Raw genomic sequence first — 19,410 nt, 5'->3', positions numbered from 1 at the left:
AGAGGCTTTTTGTTTTTTTTTTTTTTTTTTTTTTTTTTTTTCTTTTCTCTCAGCCATAAAATTTTCCTTGTCATTAAAAATGCATTCAGCTCTAAATTTAGGAATATCGGGCTCTGTTCTGTTAGAGTTGGTTAAGCCAGTTTTCCAGCTCTGGCTGCAAAGATGACTTAGAAATCTCTAGCATTGACAAGTCTGGATTTTCCATCAAGTAAGCACTTGGCCAAAGAATAGTTGCCTGAAGAATGAAGAGTGTTAATTATGATGTGCTAGACGCTTCTGCTAGAGAAGAGTGTTTTTTTGTGGGTGTGTGGGAAAACGCTGTCAATACATAGACAAGCCACTTTAAAGTATGCCACCTTATAACTTCAGTGCAAATAAATAGCTGTCATGTCTGATCTAGTTTATCAAGTACAGATGAAGGGATCACGTTTGTTTGCATCAGTCTGGTTCAGATTTGTATTGTGTGGCTAATCAGAACTGTTCTTCAGCCCAGACGGGGAAAAAAAAACAAATTATTTTTACGGAGGATGCTTTTTTCTTGTTCTTGCATCTGGATGAGAGTGGCTGGTGCTGTAAAATCCTGAGAATACTTTGCAAGCCATATCTGCCAGTTTTTCAGCATGTCATATAAACATATTTGTGTCATCGTCTGTGCTGAAGACTTGCAACTCCTTAAACTCCAGGCATGATTACTGCATCATATTCAGAGTAGGGGTGAACCACGTGCCCTGACAATATTCCAAATAGAAGGGCTACTGCATTTTATATTATTAAGCAACATATATTTTTGTACATATAATCCCAGTGCTTTCTCTCTTTTGAGTGCTGCCCTAGATAAACCATTTCAGGAGGTCTCTGCTTATATTTAAAAATGCGTCACAGCAGCTGCATTGCATTTGAACAGTGGAGCCGTGGGTCAACAGGGAAGATGGCTAAGTACGTGTGTGGGGGTGGTGCTAATGAGTTCGACCTAGACTGTGACTGTTCTTAGATGATGCTCTGTGCTTCGAGAGTAGAGCTGTGTGTTCGGATTTTTGTTAACCATACGTAATGCTAACTTTTTGCTTTATTAGCCGAACACTAAAAGGAAACCATGACTTAAAATAGCACCTTTATTTCTTGCACTTAATTATGATATTGATTTCATAAGAGCAGTATAACTAGGGTTGTACCAAGATGTTTCGAGTATATTTTTTAAGTGATTGCAAAGCTTTGACAGTTCCTCCCTCCTCCTCCCCCCCAACTGGGTATGCAAATTGAAAAAGGAATAAAAATGTGATCACAGCTATGCTTCGATAGGTTGTTAGTCACAATACTAGGCTAGTGAGAGTAATTCCCTTTGCTACGGGTATTTTATTAGGCTAGAAGCAGGGTCACTTTGGTAGATATTTTATTCCCATTAAGAAGGCAGCCTTAAATGGGAGAGTAGAGACAGCATTCAGGGTAGCTTGGATGCACATTAAGGCCCATACTTCTTACCTTAGTAACTATTATTGTAATGCGCTTCAGACAAATTCAAGCATACATTTTGCAGCTGATGATGTACTAATAAGCTTTGTTTCCATGAAGAAGTTTTTCTTTCTAGCTATTCTGATTACAAAAATCATGACAAGAAGAATATGCAGTCTTTACGTAAGTGTCATTAGCTTTGAGGACTGTGGGATAAATGTACCCGCTATTAAATGGTACCTATGCTTTTAGGTTAGAGTTCCCTTTGTGGCAAAGGAAGGCTTCAGGCTCCAAAGCTCCTGGATTGTACGTTACTGATTAGTTCAAGGAAAGGGGCTGTTAACTGAGAAATTAACCATCTAAGGCTCTGAGTCTAATTAGATCCGTATCATGATCATCTCCAATACAAGACATATTTTATGAAGTTCTGCTGAATTTTTTTCCCAGTAGTCAGGCTATTCCTATTAAGGCAAGCAGTCTACAATGGAGTAGAGTATTCTGAGTTTTATGGAGGGGAATATATAAGTGTGATGCTCTTCCATACTGAACTTCTTAGATAATGAAGTAGATCAAAAACTAGTTTTCCTGTGGATAGAGGAGGCATATACTTCTGTACCAAGGAAGGGTAATCTGTTGTACATGTAGTTAATGCTGCTAAAACTTTACCTTTTAACAATGTTTGTTCTGACTGAGCTGTTTGAAAAGCAAAGTCGTAAGTTTTACTAATGCTAGTTAATTCTCACAGCAGTATATATACTGCATAATGAAATGAGGCTGCTCCTTTTTTGAGATGAAGCATCTCAGTCTGCTTTGACACTGCTCTGTATTTTGTTGTTTTTTATGAACCACGTTTTGCATAACACTACTGAAAAATTCTTTTAATCAGATTTGGATTTTGTCCTCTTGGCAGAAATTATTAATTTTTAGACAAGACCTGCAGTCTATAGGCCACAAAATGAGTTGCATTAAAATGAAATCCCTAAACAGAAACAGTATTTAGGGGTTTTAATACCAAAGTTTGTTTGTTTGTTTGTTTTTTGGGGGCGGTTGTTGCATTTTGTTTTGTTTGAGACCTCCAAACTTAGAGCCGCAATCAGATCATTGGAGTTTGTTGTGATTTACTTAACTCATAAAAGGTGGCCTTCAAAAATATGTTCCCATCTACTTTACAATTTTTGTTGCTCTGGCAACCAAAGCCTTGAATTGGTAGTTGTTGGGGGGGCGTAAGCTATTTAGTTCATTCAGTAATCGAGTTCTGTAGGAGTTAGCTAGCGTGCGTCATCAGAAGTTGGCGGCCTGCTGGGGTGACGCATGTCTGAAGAATGTTTTGTTGTATTTGTGTGGAGATTCGGTGTGTTTGATGCATCGGAGTCAGTATCTTTATAAATAGCTACTTGTAGGTCAAATTATTTTTGCTGTTTAAAAGCTTGAAGTGTATTGCTTTGGCTCCACTCTGTTTTGGGCAAACGTAAAGCTGTTAATTACAAAACTGCCAGCTCTGCTTTTATCCGAAGGTTGCTTGATACCACCTTTAAGAGCCTGTGTTCAGTTGTTTGTAACTGCAAAAAACAAATTTGGTTGCAATTTTGCATGCACAGGTTAAGGTTGCTCGGGGGTGGGGGGAGAACGGTTATTTCATACATACAGATCATAGATAGGCATCGCGCTGCAAGTTAATGTTTCACAAGCAACCTGAATTCTGGCTTTCCTAACCTTGTAAAGAAAGCTAAGCACTACAACTGTAATGTTTCTGTATAATAAATTAATAAAAAAACAGATGCAACTTCTGCACCCCACCTGTGTTGAGCCTTGGTTTTATGCAGTAAACTGGTTAATTTCCCCTGTGGAATAACGAGTCTCTGTGGCTTCATTCATTCTTGTTCCAAATCTGTGCCAGCGTGGCAGACCCCCACTTCACCACCTCCCCAATTACCAGCTCCTGATAATTGTCACTACTGGGTAATTTGCTGTTAAATATAGCCCAGTTGGAGCAGCGAAATAACCACAGTTTACTATATTGCAAAACTTTTCAATGCCTGTGGTGGTTTCTCTGTATTGATTATGTCTAAGCACTGGCAATTATGTAGACATCAATGTCTATAATAGCACTTGGTTACATGTGAATATTGTTATAAGCTTTTCACTTGTATTTTAAAACTGCCCTGGCAGAAATAAGATGCTTCCAGAAACCACAAGTTAATTTTTACTGTTAAGTTTGTCAACAGCTTCCCTTACTAGTTCAGAGTTAAAGGACTTTGAATGCTCATTTGCTTCTGGAGACCTGAGTTAGGTGATGCACATGAACATAAGGTGATTACTACGTGCAAAATTATAGGACTGGAGTTGAGGCTTGTGGAACTTGCCAGGTTAGAATTCAGGTGTGCTGATGAAGTGATGCGGGAGAACCAGTTGTCGGCAGGACTCATCCAGTGCAAAGCTTGGAACTGTATCAGCTGGGGGCATAGGTGTAGATTTTTAGGCACTGGGTATTGCTAGTACTGTGCATTTCGCTAGAATTAAACCTCACGTGGAAAACTTGAAAAAACTTCAGGGAGCGATGACTTATACCGCACCTCTTCTGCAAAAAATGGTGCTCATGGCTGGATTTTTAGTGTGCCTAAATTTGTTGTCGCTTTTTAATTACGAGTTCATTCATTTCAAGTCTGCTTTTGTGAAGAGAAGCAGCAATCCTGGGAAAATAACCCTTTCAATTCTACACAACTAACCTTGCTTTCCTGCAATATCTTGGGTGCACATTTGTGCTGCACTTGACGTATCTTGTCACGCTGAATTGTCTTGCCAGTGTGAGCGATTTATTTTTCCTACAGGCAGAATCTTTTAGGAGGGGAAACAAAAGTGTCGCTTGCAATTCCACCACTTCCACAGCAGCATTAGTTTTTCCTGAAACATCCTCTAAAATCCCAGTGAGACTCTCTGTTGCCTAAGATTGAAGTGTCATGACTTTCTCACCTGTTTTTGGAAAACTTGACGGCTGCAAAATATGTACTTGGTGCTCACTTTGGCCTTAAACAATTAATTTGTTTGATTGTTCATCTTTCTGAAATGGCTGTTTCTTTCCTTGATGGTTTGTTTTCCCTCTCTCTAGTTTCTGCCACTGCCTTCTATAAAGCACAACCAGTAATTCAGTTCATGTGTGAAGTTCTCGACATTCATAACATTGATGAACAACCAAGGCCTCTGACTGATTCTCATCGGGTAAAATTCACCAAAGAGATAAAGGGTAAGTAGAAAATTATTTTTAACCGTTACGGAACAACATGTGTGTTATGCACTTGGGCTGCTGAAGGGACACTAACTGAAAATTTCAAAATGGATATTGATATTGTTGCATTACTTTAGGGAAGGGGTGCTCAACCCCTGGCCCATGGGCCCAATACAGTCCCTGGTGTTGTGTCATCTGGCCCCCAGGACACCCCCCCCCCCATATCAATTTGTGGAGAACCCCACAGGCCATGGCTCAGACTGCTGGATTGAGCACACAGGACAGTATAGAGCCCACTCCTGGCACGTGAGGGGGAGAGTGGAGCCCCAGAGCCTGATCCTGGCTAGGCAGAGGTGGCACAAGGCTCAACATCATTCTTTTGGGCTGCAGGGTTAAAACTGTGAGCACCACTCCTTTAGGACCATGCTAAAAACACTGCAGGTTTTACCAATACAAGATCCAAAACAAATATATTACATGGATGGTTGCAGTCTTTCAAAAATCCAAAGATATAATACTCTGCATACTCTTACTAGTTTAAAGGGGCAACTAGATTACTGTTTTATAACCAATGTTATCTGTACTGGAGCAGCAACGCTGCTGGAGAGCTGACCCTTTTCAAGAGACTATCAGTACTGTGTTCCACTGACTCTTTATAGGCCTCCTGCTGCTTAACTACTGAAGCAGAGCAAATGTTGATTTACCCCCTTCCTCACTTCCACCTCCTAAAGACAGTCATTGATGGCTTTCTCCCTTCCTCCTCCTGACCCCCCCACCATTTCCTTCCAGTTTGGTGCTTAGTATAATTGCAGAAAGGATGTAACCATTTAGGAGCTTCAGGAAAATCCCCTCTTGAGACTGTTCTGTCATTAGGTGCTGGAGTACACTCTCTCTACCAGTTAGTTTAAAAAGTATAAGTACTGTACATCTGGTTGCAAATCTGTGCTGGTACAATTAAAACATATTTTTTTAATTACCTTTTAACACATTTTGGAAGTCATGACTCCTTTTTAACTATCAGAATGTACACTATTTAATTGGACAGTGATCAACTTTCAGTTTACTTCATGTGCTTCATGTTTCTCATAATAAGAATAGCCACTATAAGAAAGCACTGAAAAATTACTTTGACCTGCATTCGAAATCTTTTGTAAATCTACACCAAACATGCAATTAGTCCAAAAAAGTATCACCTATGAAAACCCTTCCCCCTCATATCCTGGACCATCCTGGCTACAGCATCGGTACAACCCTCTCATTTGTCAATATTGCCGTATTTACTCAAATCCAAGACGAGGGTTTTTTCTCCATGCTGCCACCACTTGTGGCCAGGGACTCGGGCAGGAGTACAGGAGCTACACGTTATGGGGACAGTGGGGCTGACCCAGCACGCTGCCACCATGTGTGGCTAGGGACTCGGGCAAAAGCGCAGGAGCTGCATGTTATGGGGCTGGGTAGGGCTGGCCCTGCACGCTGCCACCACATGCAGCTGGGGACTGGGACAGGGGCACTATTGGGCCAGGTGGGGCTGGACCAACTTGCTGCCACCACGTGGAGCTCCAGGGACTCTCTCAATCCAGGAACTCAAAGGACAACCCCCCCACACACCCACCCTCCACCATACCCTTAAACACACCCACACACTTCCATAACCCTGCACCATACCCCTAAACACACCAACAGCCTCCTACAGCATCCACACCCCTATCATAACCCTACACACATGCACGTCCTCCTGCACACCCCCACCCCAACCATTTACCTTCTGTCCTCCCCTACACACCGTACCCACACCCCACACACCCACTCCCCATAACCATATACCCCCTTACCCCCCACCCCACTCACACACATTATACAAGAGTAAGGCTGTATTCTGAGCTATTATGCAATCACCTCTAGATACGCTATGCAAACGCACAAATAAGGACAAAATATTTTTTAAAAGAAAATTAAAATAAGTTATAGTAAATGTTTGATTGTTTTTTTCTTTCTTTCTTTCTTTCTTTTATTTTTTAAGCATGTGATTTGTTTGTTTGTTTGTTTTCTGGTTTCAAGATGACCCTTCCGCCCAAAGCAATAATTCTGGGGCAAGGGGAGGGAATTCCAGGGGCAAGGGTTAGGGGGTGGAGCACCCATCAAGGGGTAGGGCTATCCTTGTGGCCCTCAAGGGCTCACCAAAACTCGTTAAGCATCCCTCCAGCTGAAATAATTGCCCGTCCCTGAATTAGCTGGTTAATCATGTAATAAATTTGTACTGGCCACACGTGCAAAGTAATTATCATGCCATAAAAATGTCCATTGAGCTATAAAATGAGCCAACCTGCTTCAAAGTTAGTGTTTGAAAATGTGTAACAACTTCATAGCTGATTTCTGTCTAGCTTTAATTTGAATGTGTAGCAGGGTTCTAAGGTGCATAGAGCAAGGACGCCATTGATATCTAAAGAACGTTTTTTCTGATTTTGGATAGGTGAGGACCTGAAAATGAAACATCAGTTTCAGAAACCTGATGGTTCAGTGAAACTAAAGCAAACTGTGGGCTAAATATTGCATTAACTAAAGCAGGCAGATGTCGTTGAAGTGGGCAACTTTTAAACTGTTAAATGGTATAGGTGTGATTTTTTTGTTTGTTTGTTTGTTTTTTTTGTAGTCCTGTGGTGCATTGAAATTGGTCACAATGGGAAAATAGTGTTTTGCAGTGAGTTAAAACCATCCACTGAAGACTGCTTTGAACTCAGGTTTCAGTCTTCATGAGAAATCTCATATCTCTAAGTTAGTGAAATGGCTGCAACAGGAAATGCAAATTACTGTGAAAGAATCCCAACCATTAAAACATACTTCAAAGAAAAGAGCCTAATCTATGATGATTTACCATTCAAAATATTTAAAAATACCTGAATATTCAGAAATCAAATGACAGTGAATTAAATGCCAAATGTTTTAAGAACATTGGTCACTACTAACACTGCACATTAAGAGCTGTGAATCTGTTTGCTACTCCAAGATGCTTGGTACTAACATGCTCACTTATTGGAAAGATTATGCATCTCATATGTAGAGGAATTAGGTGTAGTTATTATATAACATCAGCTTCTCTTGTTGATTTCATGCAGGTCTGAAGGTTGAAGTGACTCATTGTGGAACAATGAGACGGAAATACCGTGTTTGTAATGTAACGAGGAGACCTGCCAGTCATCAAACGTAAGATTTGTCACAACAGTGAACATGCAGTAACGTGCCATAACGTTAAGTGTGTAAAGAGACTGCTTTTTTTTTTTCCATAATCGTTTTGGGTGTTCTAGTAGTTGGCAACTAAACTTTCAGTAATATCTTGACTAATACTTTTGTGCTGTCTTCCCAGCTTCCCTTTACAGTTAGAAAATGGTCAGACTGTGGAGAGAACAGTAGCACAGTACTTCAGAGAGAAGTATAACCTCCAGTTGAAATACCCTCATCTTCCTTGCCTGCAAGTGGGACAGGAACAGAAACACACCTACCTGCCTTTAGAAGTAATTCAAATAAATTAGTGTCCTATTAATACAACCATCTTTTTTCCAAGTGTTAGCAAGCTGTATGTTGTGCAATAAAAACAGTAGAGCATATATGTATAATTACTCATTTTCTTCATGCTTTTGTTGCCATGGGCTTCCTATAGTGGGGGGTTAAGCTTTTTTTTAAAAGAAAAGAGAAGCTATGCTGATATACTATGATCACAGCCCTTAAACTGATTTTCATTAAGAATAACAGGCAAGAGGCGTACAGAATTTTTAACTACTTTAAAAGGGGAGGAGAACTTGTCCCAGAGAAGCAGGCATCAGCTGTTATGATGCAACTGTTGCATCTGCGTGCTTCTTCATGCTCCTGTAGCAATACAAGTAAGCTAAATTGCTGTAACTTTAATCCTGCATGAAACAGTTAAAGTTGCAGTGGTTTTGCTATGTTTATATTGCTATAGGAGCAGGCAGATGTAAGTTCCAATGAACCACCTGTTTTAGTATCCCCTAACATGCATGCATTAGATTTTTTTGAGTCAAAGATCCACTGAAGTCCATGTGACTTGTCCAGTTAGCATTATTAAAAGCAAGCTCTAATGGCTAGCTGACACAGCTGTGTGCAGTGGCTAGCATCCCCCAACTCCTCAGCCCAAATACCCACGGGTGCACATTGTACAGCTAAGCTAAATACGGGAGGATGGTTTTCAGTGTGAATCCAGAGGGTGGCTTGTCCTCATAGCAAGATGCCTGAACTGTTCTACCACACTGCTCAGATTTTTACATAGTGACTGCATGGCTGTGTTATAAGAGAGGCTACAAAACTGCACTGGTACCTGACTTCCTTCTTTTTCTTTTAAGGTATGTAATATTGTGGCAGGCCAGCGATGTATCAAGAAGCTAACTGACAATCAAACATCAACTATGATAAAGGCAACTGCAAGATCTGCCCCAGACAGACAAGAAGAAATTAGTAGATTGGTTAGTTCCTAACTTAGAATAGAGATTCCTTGGGGCTTAACAGTTGAACGCATGCTTGGCATGTATCAGATAGGGCCCTTCATTTTTGTCTTTATTATGCTTGTTTTATAGATTCTTATAAACTGTCTCACAAGAATGGTCTGAGAATTAATGTATGTAAATTGATTCAGGTTCCCTATCTGCCCCGATTCCTGTAACATTGGTATACCTTGTAATGTCTAACACGCATGCCAGCAGTCTTGTGGTATAGGGCAGCCTTATTATCTCTGTTGGGACAGAGTTTGGGAAGACAGTAACAACACCAAGGATCAAAATCTCGGAGGTGTTTAGGTGACTGCAGGGTCTGGACCTAAATGATTTGCCTATTATGCAAGATGCCTGTAGCAGAACAGGAAATTAATTTTTTTGTCTACCATATCACCAGCTAGTATTTTAGCTAATAAACTACCTTTCTTACTATAGGCCCCATGGTACCTTGACTTGACAGTCCTGTTTCCCTCCTGTCTGACCAACCAGCCTTCTAAAACATCAGCATTTTCCTTGCTTGGAACTGTTGATACATAAAATACTGGAAATATTTGGTTTTATTTGAGTAGCATTACTAAAAAAAACAGTCTGGAGAAGGTGCCTTTGAACTGACCAACTGAGAAATTTCGTTTAAGGGTAGAATAAGACTTCCCTGAAAGATGCCAAAAAAACTAATATGCAGTACTCTCTCCAGAGTGCTGACCTTCATGGAGATCTGAAAGCAGCTGTATTTTCCTGGACAATTTCCCCCTCAGCTAAGGATGGGAAAAAGGCCTGTTTTGATTAATATTCTCAGTAAACATGACATTACCAATGGTCTGTGCCTCCAGAGGGCCACTTTCAAACTTTCTAATGCATTAAATGCATAAAGAGAATTTTTTTTTAATGGTAGAAAAACCGCTTGTGAAACCTGCAAGCACGATTCAGCAGATCAGCAGTCAGCAACCTTTTCAGGCTGCAGGCAGGAATGACCCAGCCTCTCATTAGAGGCAGGCAGGTGAACACTAGGAGTCAGCCACTGCCACTGCTTCTCCCCACAGTGGCACGAGGAGAGAGAGCTCCAACGGCTGCCACTTCTCCCCACATTAGTACAGAGAAATCAGTTGCTGCTGAAGCCCCACCCTTTGCTAAATGCTACCCAAGCCCCATGTCTGCAGGTTGAAGGTTGCCAATCCCTGCAGTAGCGAGATCAAAATGTGTTTAAGGCTGGCATTCTAGGGAAAGAATCAGATTACTTAAAATCTACTTTGCAGCAGCATTGTCAATTATATTAAATATAGCTCAGCATAGTACGTTTAAACCAGAGGCAAAGGCAAAAGTTGGGTTATGGGTGTTTGGATAATAAGAGAATGCCTAAGTTGTCTCATTCTGTGGGGGGAGGTGGAGTTGGATGGATTTTGGCTAATAGAGCTGGGTGAGTAGTGTTTAAAAAAGTTAAGGTAACGAAAAGGGGAAAGTTTTCCAGAACACTTGTAGATATAGGAATTCTGTTCACTTTTAGTGTAACATGGAAACTTATCCTTTCTTCAGGTAAGAAGTGCTAACTATGATGCAGATCCGTTCGTTCAAGAGTTTCAGTTCAAAGTTCGAGATGAGATGGCCCATGTGACAGGACGTGTGCTTCCAGCTCCAATGTTGCAATATGGAGGACGGGTGAGACTTTAGTTTTCCATTTTTCCCCTTTGTCAACCATACAAGTAACAGCATTACTCCTATTACTGAAGCTTTGGGCCAGCTCAGTTTCCTTATGCATAGTGCAGAGAATCAGAGCTCAAGCTGTATGTTGGGGATGTTTTCCTAAAATAGAAAGTAATGTAGGGTTTTTTTCCTCTTCTGATAACTTGAACATCAGAGTGTTTCTTTAATCTCCACAGAATCGAACAGTGGCTACCCCCAGCCATGGAGTATGGGATATGCGAGGGAAACAATTTCACACTGGTGTTGAGATCAAAATGTGGGCCATAGCTTGCTTTGCAACTCAGAGACAATGCAGAGAAGAAATACTAAAGTAAGGCATGTCATAGTTTAGACACTGGACTGTTCTTTCAGTGAATCTGTAATGTTCAAAATTCTAACCCGGGACTCAGCACAATGCCCATTTTATCCTAGTTTTAATGCTGAAGGGTATTTGTTTATAACTTGAAATGTCTTCTCTTCCATGCTGGACCTAGGAAAAATCTATTACCTTTGCAATTGAAGTTCTGCAAGGATACCTATCAAGTGGTTTTCCTGCTGTGTGGTAGCCACAGTGGAACAGGAAGTAATCCAGTTCTCTGTATGGCTGGAGAGTCCTAAAGCTCCCTAAATCTGTTCCTTCTTGTACGATGGTATAAGAATGGCAAGAGCCTCAAAATAGCATCACACACTATCTTAAAAGTCCCTCTGCACTCCACATTTTTTTTATTTAAACTGTTTTTACTAGCCTTACGTAAAATGTCTTCCTCCGCTTCGCCTGTTTGTTATGGATGCCGCTGCTGAAACTCAGTAAACTTCACTCTTTCACTAGGGGTTTTACAGACCAACTACGCAAAATCTCCAAGGATGCAGGAATGCCAATCCAAGGCCAGCCATGCTTTTGTAAATATGCACAGGGGGCAGACAGTGTGGAGCCCATGTTCCGGCACCTCAAGAACACCTACTCGGGGCTCCAGCTCATCATCGTTATCCTGCCAGGGAAAACGCCTGTGTATGGTAAGGGAGTATCAAAGGACAGACACCTTGGCTCAAGTGTTCTAGCAACGTCTTTGCTGCTCAGTTGGTAAAGTCTAGAGGACTATCCTCCTAGACATCTGAAACCAAGCGCTTTGTCTTAAGTGGCACTGAATGAGAAAGGGGTCAGGGCATGTAGTTCTTGAGAAGTTAACAAGACGGAGTGTAAATTTGAAGTACGGTGGCTTTGGCTAAGTTCTAATCTTTGCTTGTATTTCAGACATTTAAATACTTGTCTCTGGTGTATTAAAAATTAACTTAATGCTTGCTTCTTAGCGGAGGTGAAGCGTGTGGGAGATACACTGTTGGGAATGGCCACACAGTGTGTTCAAGTCAAGAATGTCATAAAAACATCTCCACAGACTCTCTCCAACCTGTGCCTAAAGATTAATGTTAAACTAGGAGGAATCAACAACATCCTTGTACCTCATCAACGGTAAGAATCTCTTTTAGTGAGGGTTGCTTTGGGACTTGATTTTGGAGGGTTTTAAGTTTGGCATGTGTTCTCTGTGGGACCAGTGGTGCTTCCATTGGCAAAATATCCTGATTTGCCAGTGACTTCAGGTTTCTTCTTTTCAGGTATGGTAAGGGAGAGGTGAAGCATTGCATCATCCTCAGTAGGTGTCAAAATTAATTTAGTCTCTAAGCAGAAAGCTGGTAAACCAGTCCCCCCACCTGGGTGTTGGACCACTATGCTATACATGCAGTGAGTGATAAGAGGGTGTTGCCTTTTGAATGGAAATGTTGTGTCATTCTCCTATTTTATAAGTTTTCTGTTTCTCTTGTAAGCCACCGTGAGCTTTTTTGGGATGGGCAGCATATAAATCAAATAAATAAGTAAAAATGTCATCTCTGGTGGCTCTCGTAATAGAAACTTAGGATCCCACAGAACTAAGACCACACTGGTTCTGTGTGCTATTAGTAGGGGTACAGCATGTATCATAAGGATTTATCTTCTTCTATGTAACAAGAGAGAGTTCATCCTTCTGGGCAGGATGATTTATTATTCCAGTGCTTTATCCCAATTTTTTTTTTTTTTTAATTGCTTGAGTGTCTAGGTTTCTACTGCCTCCCTTGATCTGCAGTTTAGTACAGGCGTGGGCAGTTATTTCGGGTGGAGGGCCGCTTACTGAGTTTTGGCAAGCCATCGAGGGCCGCACGACAGGCAGCCAGGGGCAGAGAGAGATTAATTTTCTAAACGTTTTTAGGGGTGCCGCGGGCCGTATAGAATGGCGTGGTGGGCCATATTTTGCCCACCCCTGGTCTAGTATATCACTGATTTTCCCAATGAGAGCTCACTTGGACAGGTCGCTAGTATGACATATATACTCTTGTGCTTCTTGCACGGAGAAGATGGCAACAGTATCTACCCTGGAGCCTGGACAGTCTCCCTTTCTGGCCCCAAGTGTTATGAGGGCAGATTTCTTTTAAAAGAGTGGAACTGTGAACGGTGCAGACGGTAATGTACTGGCACAGAACAGTTTTTTTAAATTAAAGCCTTGAAGAATGTGTCTCGAAATTTTTGGAAAAGCACTGGGCCAGATTTAGGGAACAAAATTAATATGAAGTCTTATAGTCTAGTCTCAAGTGACTATAAGAATGCGTAGTGAGAGTTTAATGTGCCATCTTGCTTTCATGAAGTGCCACCCAGAATAGCATGCACACTGTAACTACATTTGAGCCAGTGTTTGTAATATTTGCACAGTGTTGGGCACAATGGAGGACTTGGTTCTTGAATGCCGTGAGGCATTACCATAGCCGCCGTGATTAATAATAATGCCTTTTTAGGAAATGTACGTTTAATGTGAGGTGGTGGCTCTTAAGCAAACTTCTTTGTAGTCCAGTTGTAAGTAAACTGATGTATTTTGGAATGGTGATGGTATTGCTCAGAAATTCTCAACAACTTGCTTAATACTGATTTCCTTGTTGAAAGTTAGTCTTCTGAGTAGTTGGTAGAACTGTCTTCTCCCTCTGGATCCTGTTGTGAATTCAGAGAAAATCCAGGACTGAGCAATTTAGTAGGTGAATGGTTGGTGCAAGGTTGACTTGTCACTTTTTTTTAAAGACCTTCTGTGTTCCAACAACCAGTGATCTTCTTGGGAGCAGATGTCACTCATCCACCTGCTGGGGATGGAAAGAAGCCTTCCATTGCTGCTGTGAGTCCTGTTATACTGGTTTAGTTTTATTAATTTGTTATAAAAAGATCAGGCTAGAAAATACAGCTACATTTGAGGACTGAAATTTTATAAATTAACTCTCTGATCTTTTTCATGGCATTTATTTCCACTGTGTCTTCCAGTTGTATGTATACATTTCCAGTTTAATTGCCAGAAATCTTATGGGTGCTTTACAGGAAAAGTAAGACTTGAGACTTCTGATTAATGCTTTTTAGCATTTTAAAATACTTGACCATAAGGTAAGGAGGGATGTTCACTGAATGGGTTGTCTTCAAGAAAATGTAACTCAATTGTAAGTGCTTTAAATTTTCTTCTAATATTCAGTCTGACAGTTATCACCACTGTCTTTTAGAATTTTAAAAAGGGCTTGAAGAGAGAGGTGTTAACAGAGCAGTCTTTAGTAATTTTCTTACTTTTGGCCTGGCAAAATTGAGATGGTTTTAGGGTGAGATCTTAAGACAGTCATACGGTAATGATGCCCTCCTGTTACACTGTCTGATGTTTCACAGGCTAGGTTTATTTGCTTCTTAGGAAGGCTACCTCTGCTTTCTAAAGAATGGTGTGTCTAAATTGAGCGAAAAATAGAGCCAGCGATAACAATAATAGCCAATGATCCTTCCTGAGGAGGAACATTTAAATTCCAGTTATGAGCCAAGAAAAAGTATCTTCTCAGCTTTACTAAGAAGGGAATAGAAAGAAAAGGGAAAGAGCAATTTTGAGGCAAATACTCTTTCTGTACATGTTATAAAGGGCAAGGTTCATCCTTTTCCATAAGAGTGTCAGGACTTCAAACCCACAACTTACAACAAACTTAAATGACCTGGTTTCATTATCTTCAAATCAAACCTTTATATGAAATCATTTAACCTTTTCCTCTTAACTTGTTCTTTCTCATTTCCCTGTAGACAGGACCTCTTAGCCTTTTTATTTTTATGTTTATGCTTTAACCTGTAGGTTGTAGGTAGCATGGATGCTCATCCAAGCAGGTATTGTGCCACAGTGAGAGTTCAAAGACCCCGGCAGGAGATCATACAAGATTTAGCCTCCATGGTTAGAGAACTTCTCATCCAGTTCTACAAGTCAACACGGTTCAAACCCACACGTATCATCTTCTACCGGGATGGAGTCTCTGAAGGACAGTTTCGACAGGTCATTATGCTTAAAGTCTTTTACTCTAGCAGGGTTTGGATTGAGGAATGTTTGTTTGATCCATGTATAAAAACTGGAACTGTGATTAACTCAAAGCAGTATAACTTAGATGTCTTAGCACCACGTTAACCTCTCTTTATGTACATAAGAAATTCCCAAAAGGTGGAGATTAGTCAAAAGCCTTACTTTCCTCCGTCCATACTCAGTGTTGTAATAGGACAAAAACATTCTCTGAATGGGAAGCCAATTACTTACAGACAGGAAAGTGATATAGATTTTCTTTCAAATCTGAATTTCATAATAGACTGGAGACAGTTGAGAACAACTTGTACAAGCTATAAACATGCTGTATGGAATACATTGTGAGAGTCAGCTAAACCATTTTGTTTCTCTGTTTTTAGGTTTTGTATTATGAGCTGCTAGCAATTAGAGAGGCCTGCATCAGTTTGGAGAAAGACTACCAGCCTGGAATAACTTATATCGTAGTGCAGAAACGACATCACACACGATTGTTCTGTGCTGACAGAACAGAAAGGGTAACTTCTAGTTTATTACCAAGTAGCTATGTGCATGAACAGGTAGAGAAAATATTTGCAGCGAGTTTGACAAAAACTACCGGAACGTTTCGTGCTTCCTTGGATTCAGAGGAGATGCTCTGGATTGATAGGTGCGAAGTATGAGCTCTTCCATCTTACTTGAAAACAGCATTTTTCTTGTATCAGCATCAGCTTTACCACTCCATCTGGCCCTAGTGAATGTGTCTTAGAATTACAGACATTCAAGAGACGTATTGTGCTGTGGCAGTAAATTAGTTTCAATAAGACAATGCTAATATCCTTTTAAACAACATTTGCTACTGGTTTGTACCAAAATCACAAATACCAGAGAATATACATATGAAACTAAAAAGGGCATTATGTCAGTTAGCTTTCCTTGTCTGATCTAATACAGACTGGATGGGCACTCAGATCAAAACATAAATGTTCAGCTACTTGTTCTTCAGAGTAGGAATATCTGAAAGTGCTGTGATTGCAGCTTGTTCAGCTTTGGAGAGAGGGAAATCAAATATCCTGTATTACTATATTGACCCTCGTTTTCCAAGAGAGCGTACAGGTGATTCATTGAGTGCTGCAAACAAAACAGTGTTCTTTTTTGATGGTACAAGTACACTCGCTTGTTTTCCGAAATGGTCTAGTGAATATTTTTCTTTATTCTTTCTTAGGTTGGAAGAAGTGGCAACATTCCAGCTGGAACAACTGTAGATACGGACATTACACATCCATATGAGTTTGATTTTTACCTCTGTAGCCATGCTGGAATACAGGTAGGATTCCTTCCTTCATAAATTAATAGATGATATTTTGGCAACCCCCCCTCCCCCCAGTCTGTGCTTATCTAAGAGCTGGGAATCTTGTTTGTTGTAAAAGCGATTCACTAAAAGATTCCACTGGTGAAGTTTTCATGTTGTCTTCGTATGAGGTCCTTAACTTAATTTGAAAGTAAAATAATATATTAACACATATATAGCTATAATAAAATGAAGCTGTTTTTATTTGGGGATTTAGATTTTAATCCTGAAATTGAACCATGTTGGAAATTAGTAAATGGTAGGATATGCAAATGGAACCCAGCAGCTTGACGGTTATGCCAGCAGTACAGTGGGTATCCAGTTTAATGAGTAAAATGACATCAATATATATGAAAGTAGAAGAAGGTAAACTCTTCCAAGGTCTGTTTTGTACATCTGTGAAATTTGTGCCTGGACTACAGGCTATTTTGGCAGAGTGCTGTGGACATACTCTATCTTTTTGACTTTTCCAAGGGTTCAGCTGCTCTGACGAGCCTTAGTTTATATGTACGTATATAGATTTGTGGCATTTATAGGCAAACAAGTCCACCAAAAATACTTGCTGGTGTTCACTCCAAAATTTTTTTTGAAGGGATGAAAAACTATCTCATCTGAAGCAAAATAGAACCAGCTTCATATGCGGTTGGTACTAATTTTAACACTGTGAGACGCGTTCTGACAAGAATACTGTACTTAAATGTGAATTCCCTTCATTCATTCATAGCAGAATGTCAACATCTTGAGACAGAGAAATTGCAGATGACGAGTAGGGAAAAAAACTTTGTGCTCTCATGAAAAAAAAAAAAAAGGCAAAATCACTAATGATAGACTGGTTAGCATGTCATCTGCTTAGGCAATAGCCTAAAATGATTTAAATTTGTTTAATCCTTTAACTGTTGGTTTGATCTCATTCATTCAGTAGTATTTTATGGAAAAATAAGGTTTATTGAACTTGTTGGTATCTTTTTTCTGAGATAAATTTGAAGAAAGTAACTTGACACAATACTCTGAAAATTCTATAAGGTCTTGTCATAGGACCATTGAAAATACATTCTGGTTTAAGAAGCATCAGTGTAGCATATCCCATGGATTCAGAACCAGTTAACATTTTCAAAGTAGCAGTAAATGGGGCATCATTTAACAAAGGAATTTCTAGTGAGGTTTCAGTGACCTCCTATTTAAGTGTCCCAGACATATCTGTCAGTAAACTGAAAAAATGACAGTTCCTTGCAGGTAAAGATGAGAGGACCGGAATATGGGAATGATAAAGATACTGGTGGATGACCAAATGAACATGTGCTTCCAGCTTAATGTGGTGGCCAGGGTCAATATTGATTCTTGAATGGGAGATACTGAGTGAAAGTAGGAAGATGTTAATAGTGTATCTGGCATTAATTAAACTGCTCCTGTAATACTGCATCCTTTTCTAGTGCTGCTACTTAACGGTTCTTGAAAGCCAGGTGAGAGTACAGAGAAAAGCAACAAAGGTTATTTGTCTCTGTAATGAGACACAAAAGCTCAGTTTTTAGTTTATCCAGAAGAAGGATAAGAGGTGGCTTGATCACAGTACAAATACCTTTATTGGTAAGAAACTTCTGATTGAGGGCTCGCTTAATGTCGGGGATGGAAGATGACAAGATCAGCTGGGTGGAAGCAGAAGCTTGACAAGTTCAGAGTAGGAAAAGGATGTACGTTTCTAAGTGACAGCAATCGACTTTTGGAGCAATTTATGTAATGTTGTTCAGTCTTTACAGATCTTTATAACTTTCACTGTTGATGTAGGAATTGCAAGTAAAATGAGTGGCTTGTGTTGTTTGGGAAGTCAGACTAAATCATCATGTAGATCAAAATCTAATTTGATGCATATGAAGCCATCAGACAAGTGAACTGATGTTCCCTTTTCCATAGGGTACCAGCCGTCCCTCACACTATCATGTTTTGTGGGATGATAACTGTTTTACTGCAGATGAACTTCAGCTGCTGACTTACCAGCTCTGCCACACATATGTGCGCTGCACACGATCTGTTTCTATACCCGCACCAGCCTATTATGCTCATCTGGTAGCATTCAGAGCACGATACCATCTTGTGGACAAAGAACATGACAGGTAATAAAAGCACAAGTGTTAGGCTTTATCTCAGTTGAGCCCTCTACCCAAAATATATTTTGTTGAGCGTTTAGACCTTTTGACCCTAGATAGTACAAACTGGGCGCATCTACACGAGACGTTTACTACGCAGTTGGCTAATTAGCTGTGCAGTAAATGTCTCAGCGTCTGCATTTGCACCCCTGTTAGGGCATACAAAACAAACTGCACGGAGGAGTATTTTTTTTGTGCGCAGCAGCACATATAGATGCTGAACCGGCTGGCTAGGGCAGTGGTTCCCAATAGGGCTGTGTGAAGCTTTGGGTGCTGATTTGATTCGGAGGAGATTCGGCCCGATTTCAGTGGCCAAATCTCCAAATCTGAACTGAATCGAATCAGGAAACCAATTAAAAGGTCCAAATCTATTTGAAGCTCTCCGAATCGATTCGGAAAAGATTTGGAGAGATTTGGGCAGTCCCTGTTCGCTGCCGCAGGGAACTGGACCCAGACTCCATGCTGGTAAGTAGGGGGCTGGAGGATGGGAGAGAGAACCATGGGAGGACCCCAGCCCCCCTTATGGCTGCTGTGCCTGGCCCAGTTTCTGGCTCTAAAAAAAAAAAAAAAAAAGGATTGTGTAGGTAATGTGAAATTGTTCTGACAGAAGGCAACTGTGAAATCCCACTCACCAGCTGCTGCCAGGCAGGGCAGGGGGGCAATCCCCACTGCCCTGCACTGTGTGGGGGGCTCTGCCACAAGTCCCTTGACCCCC

General features: G+C 40.6%; 1 protein-coding gene across 4 annotated transcripts in view; it reads left to right on the top strand.

Annotated features, from left to right (window-relative positions):
- LOC109318455 (protein argonaute-1) overlaps nt 1-19,410 on the top strand; it is a 124,413-nt gene that overhangs the window by 83,675 nt on the left and 21,328 nt on the right. For all 4 annotated transcript variants that reach the window (XR_002103252.1, XM_019547737.1, XM_019547735.1 and 1 more), the window contains 13 exons: nt 4,556-4,690; nt 7,786-7,873; nt 8,034-8,181; nt 9,025-9,144; nt 10,702-10,824; nt 11,046-11,179; nt 11,678-11,862; nt 12,157-12,316; nt 13,946-14,036; nt 15,012-15,206; nt 15,608-15,742; nt 16,429-16,530; nt 18,463-18,662. Coding sequence is in view for 3 of the 4 variants with exons in the window: in XM_019547737.1 (XP_019403282.1) it covers nt 4,556-4,690; nt 7,786-7,873; nt 8,034-8,181; nt 9,025-9,144; nt 10,702-10,824; nt 11,046-11,179; nt 11,678-11,862; nt 12,157-12,316; nt 13,946-14,036; nt 15,012-15,206; nt 15,608-15,742; nt 16,429-16,530; nt 18,463-18,662 (1,816 nt within the window). In the remaining variant the exon portion in view is untranslated. The remainder of the gene's footprint in view (nt 1-4,555; nt 4,691-7,785; nt 7,874-8,033; nt 8,182-9,024; nt 9,145-10,701; nt 10,825-11,045; nt 11,180-11,677; nt 11,863-12,156; nt 12,317-13,945; nt 14,037-15,011; nt 15,207-15,607; nt 15,743-16,428; nt 16,531-18,462; nt 18,663-19,410) is intronic.

Source organism: Crocodylus porosus, unplaced genomic scaffold, assembly GCF_001723895.1.
Source record: "Crocodylus porosus isolate Cpor-Errol unplaced genomic scaffold, CroPor_comp1, whole genome shotgun sequence".
Classification (NCBI taxonomy): Eukaryota; Metazoa; Chordata; order Crocodylia; family Crocodylidae; genus Crocodylus; species Crocodylus porosus.
The sequence above is the reverse complement of the archived record's forward strand: the minus strand, read 5'-3'. Positions and strand labels throughout refer to the sequence as shown.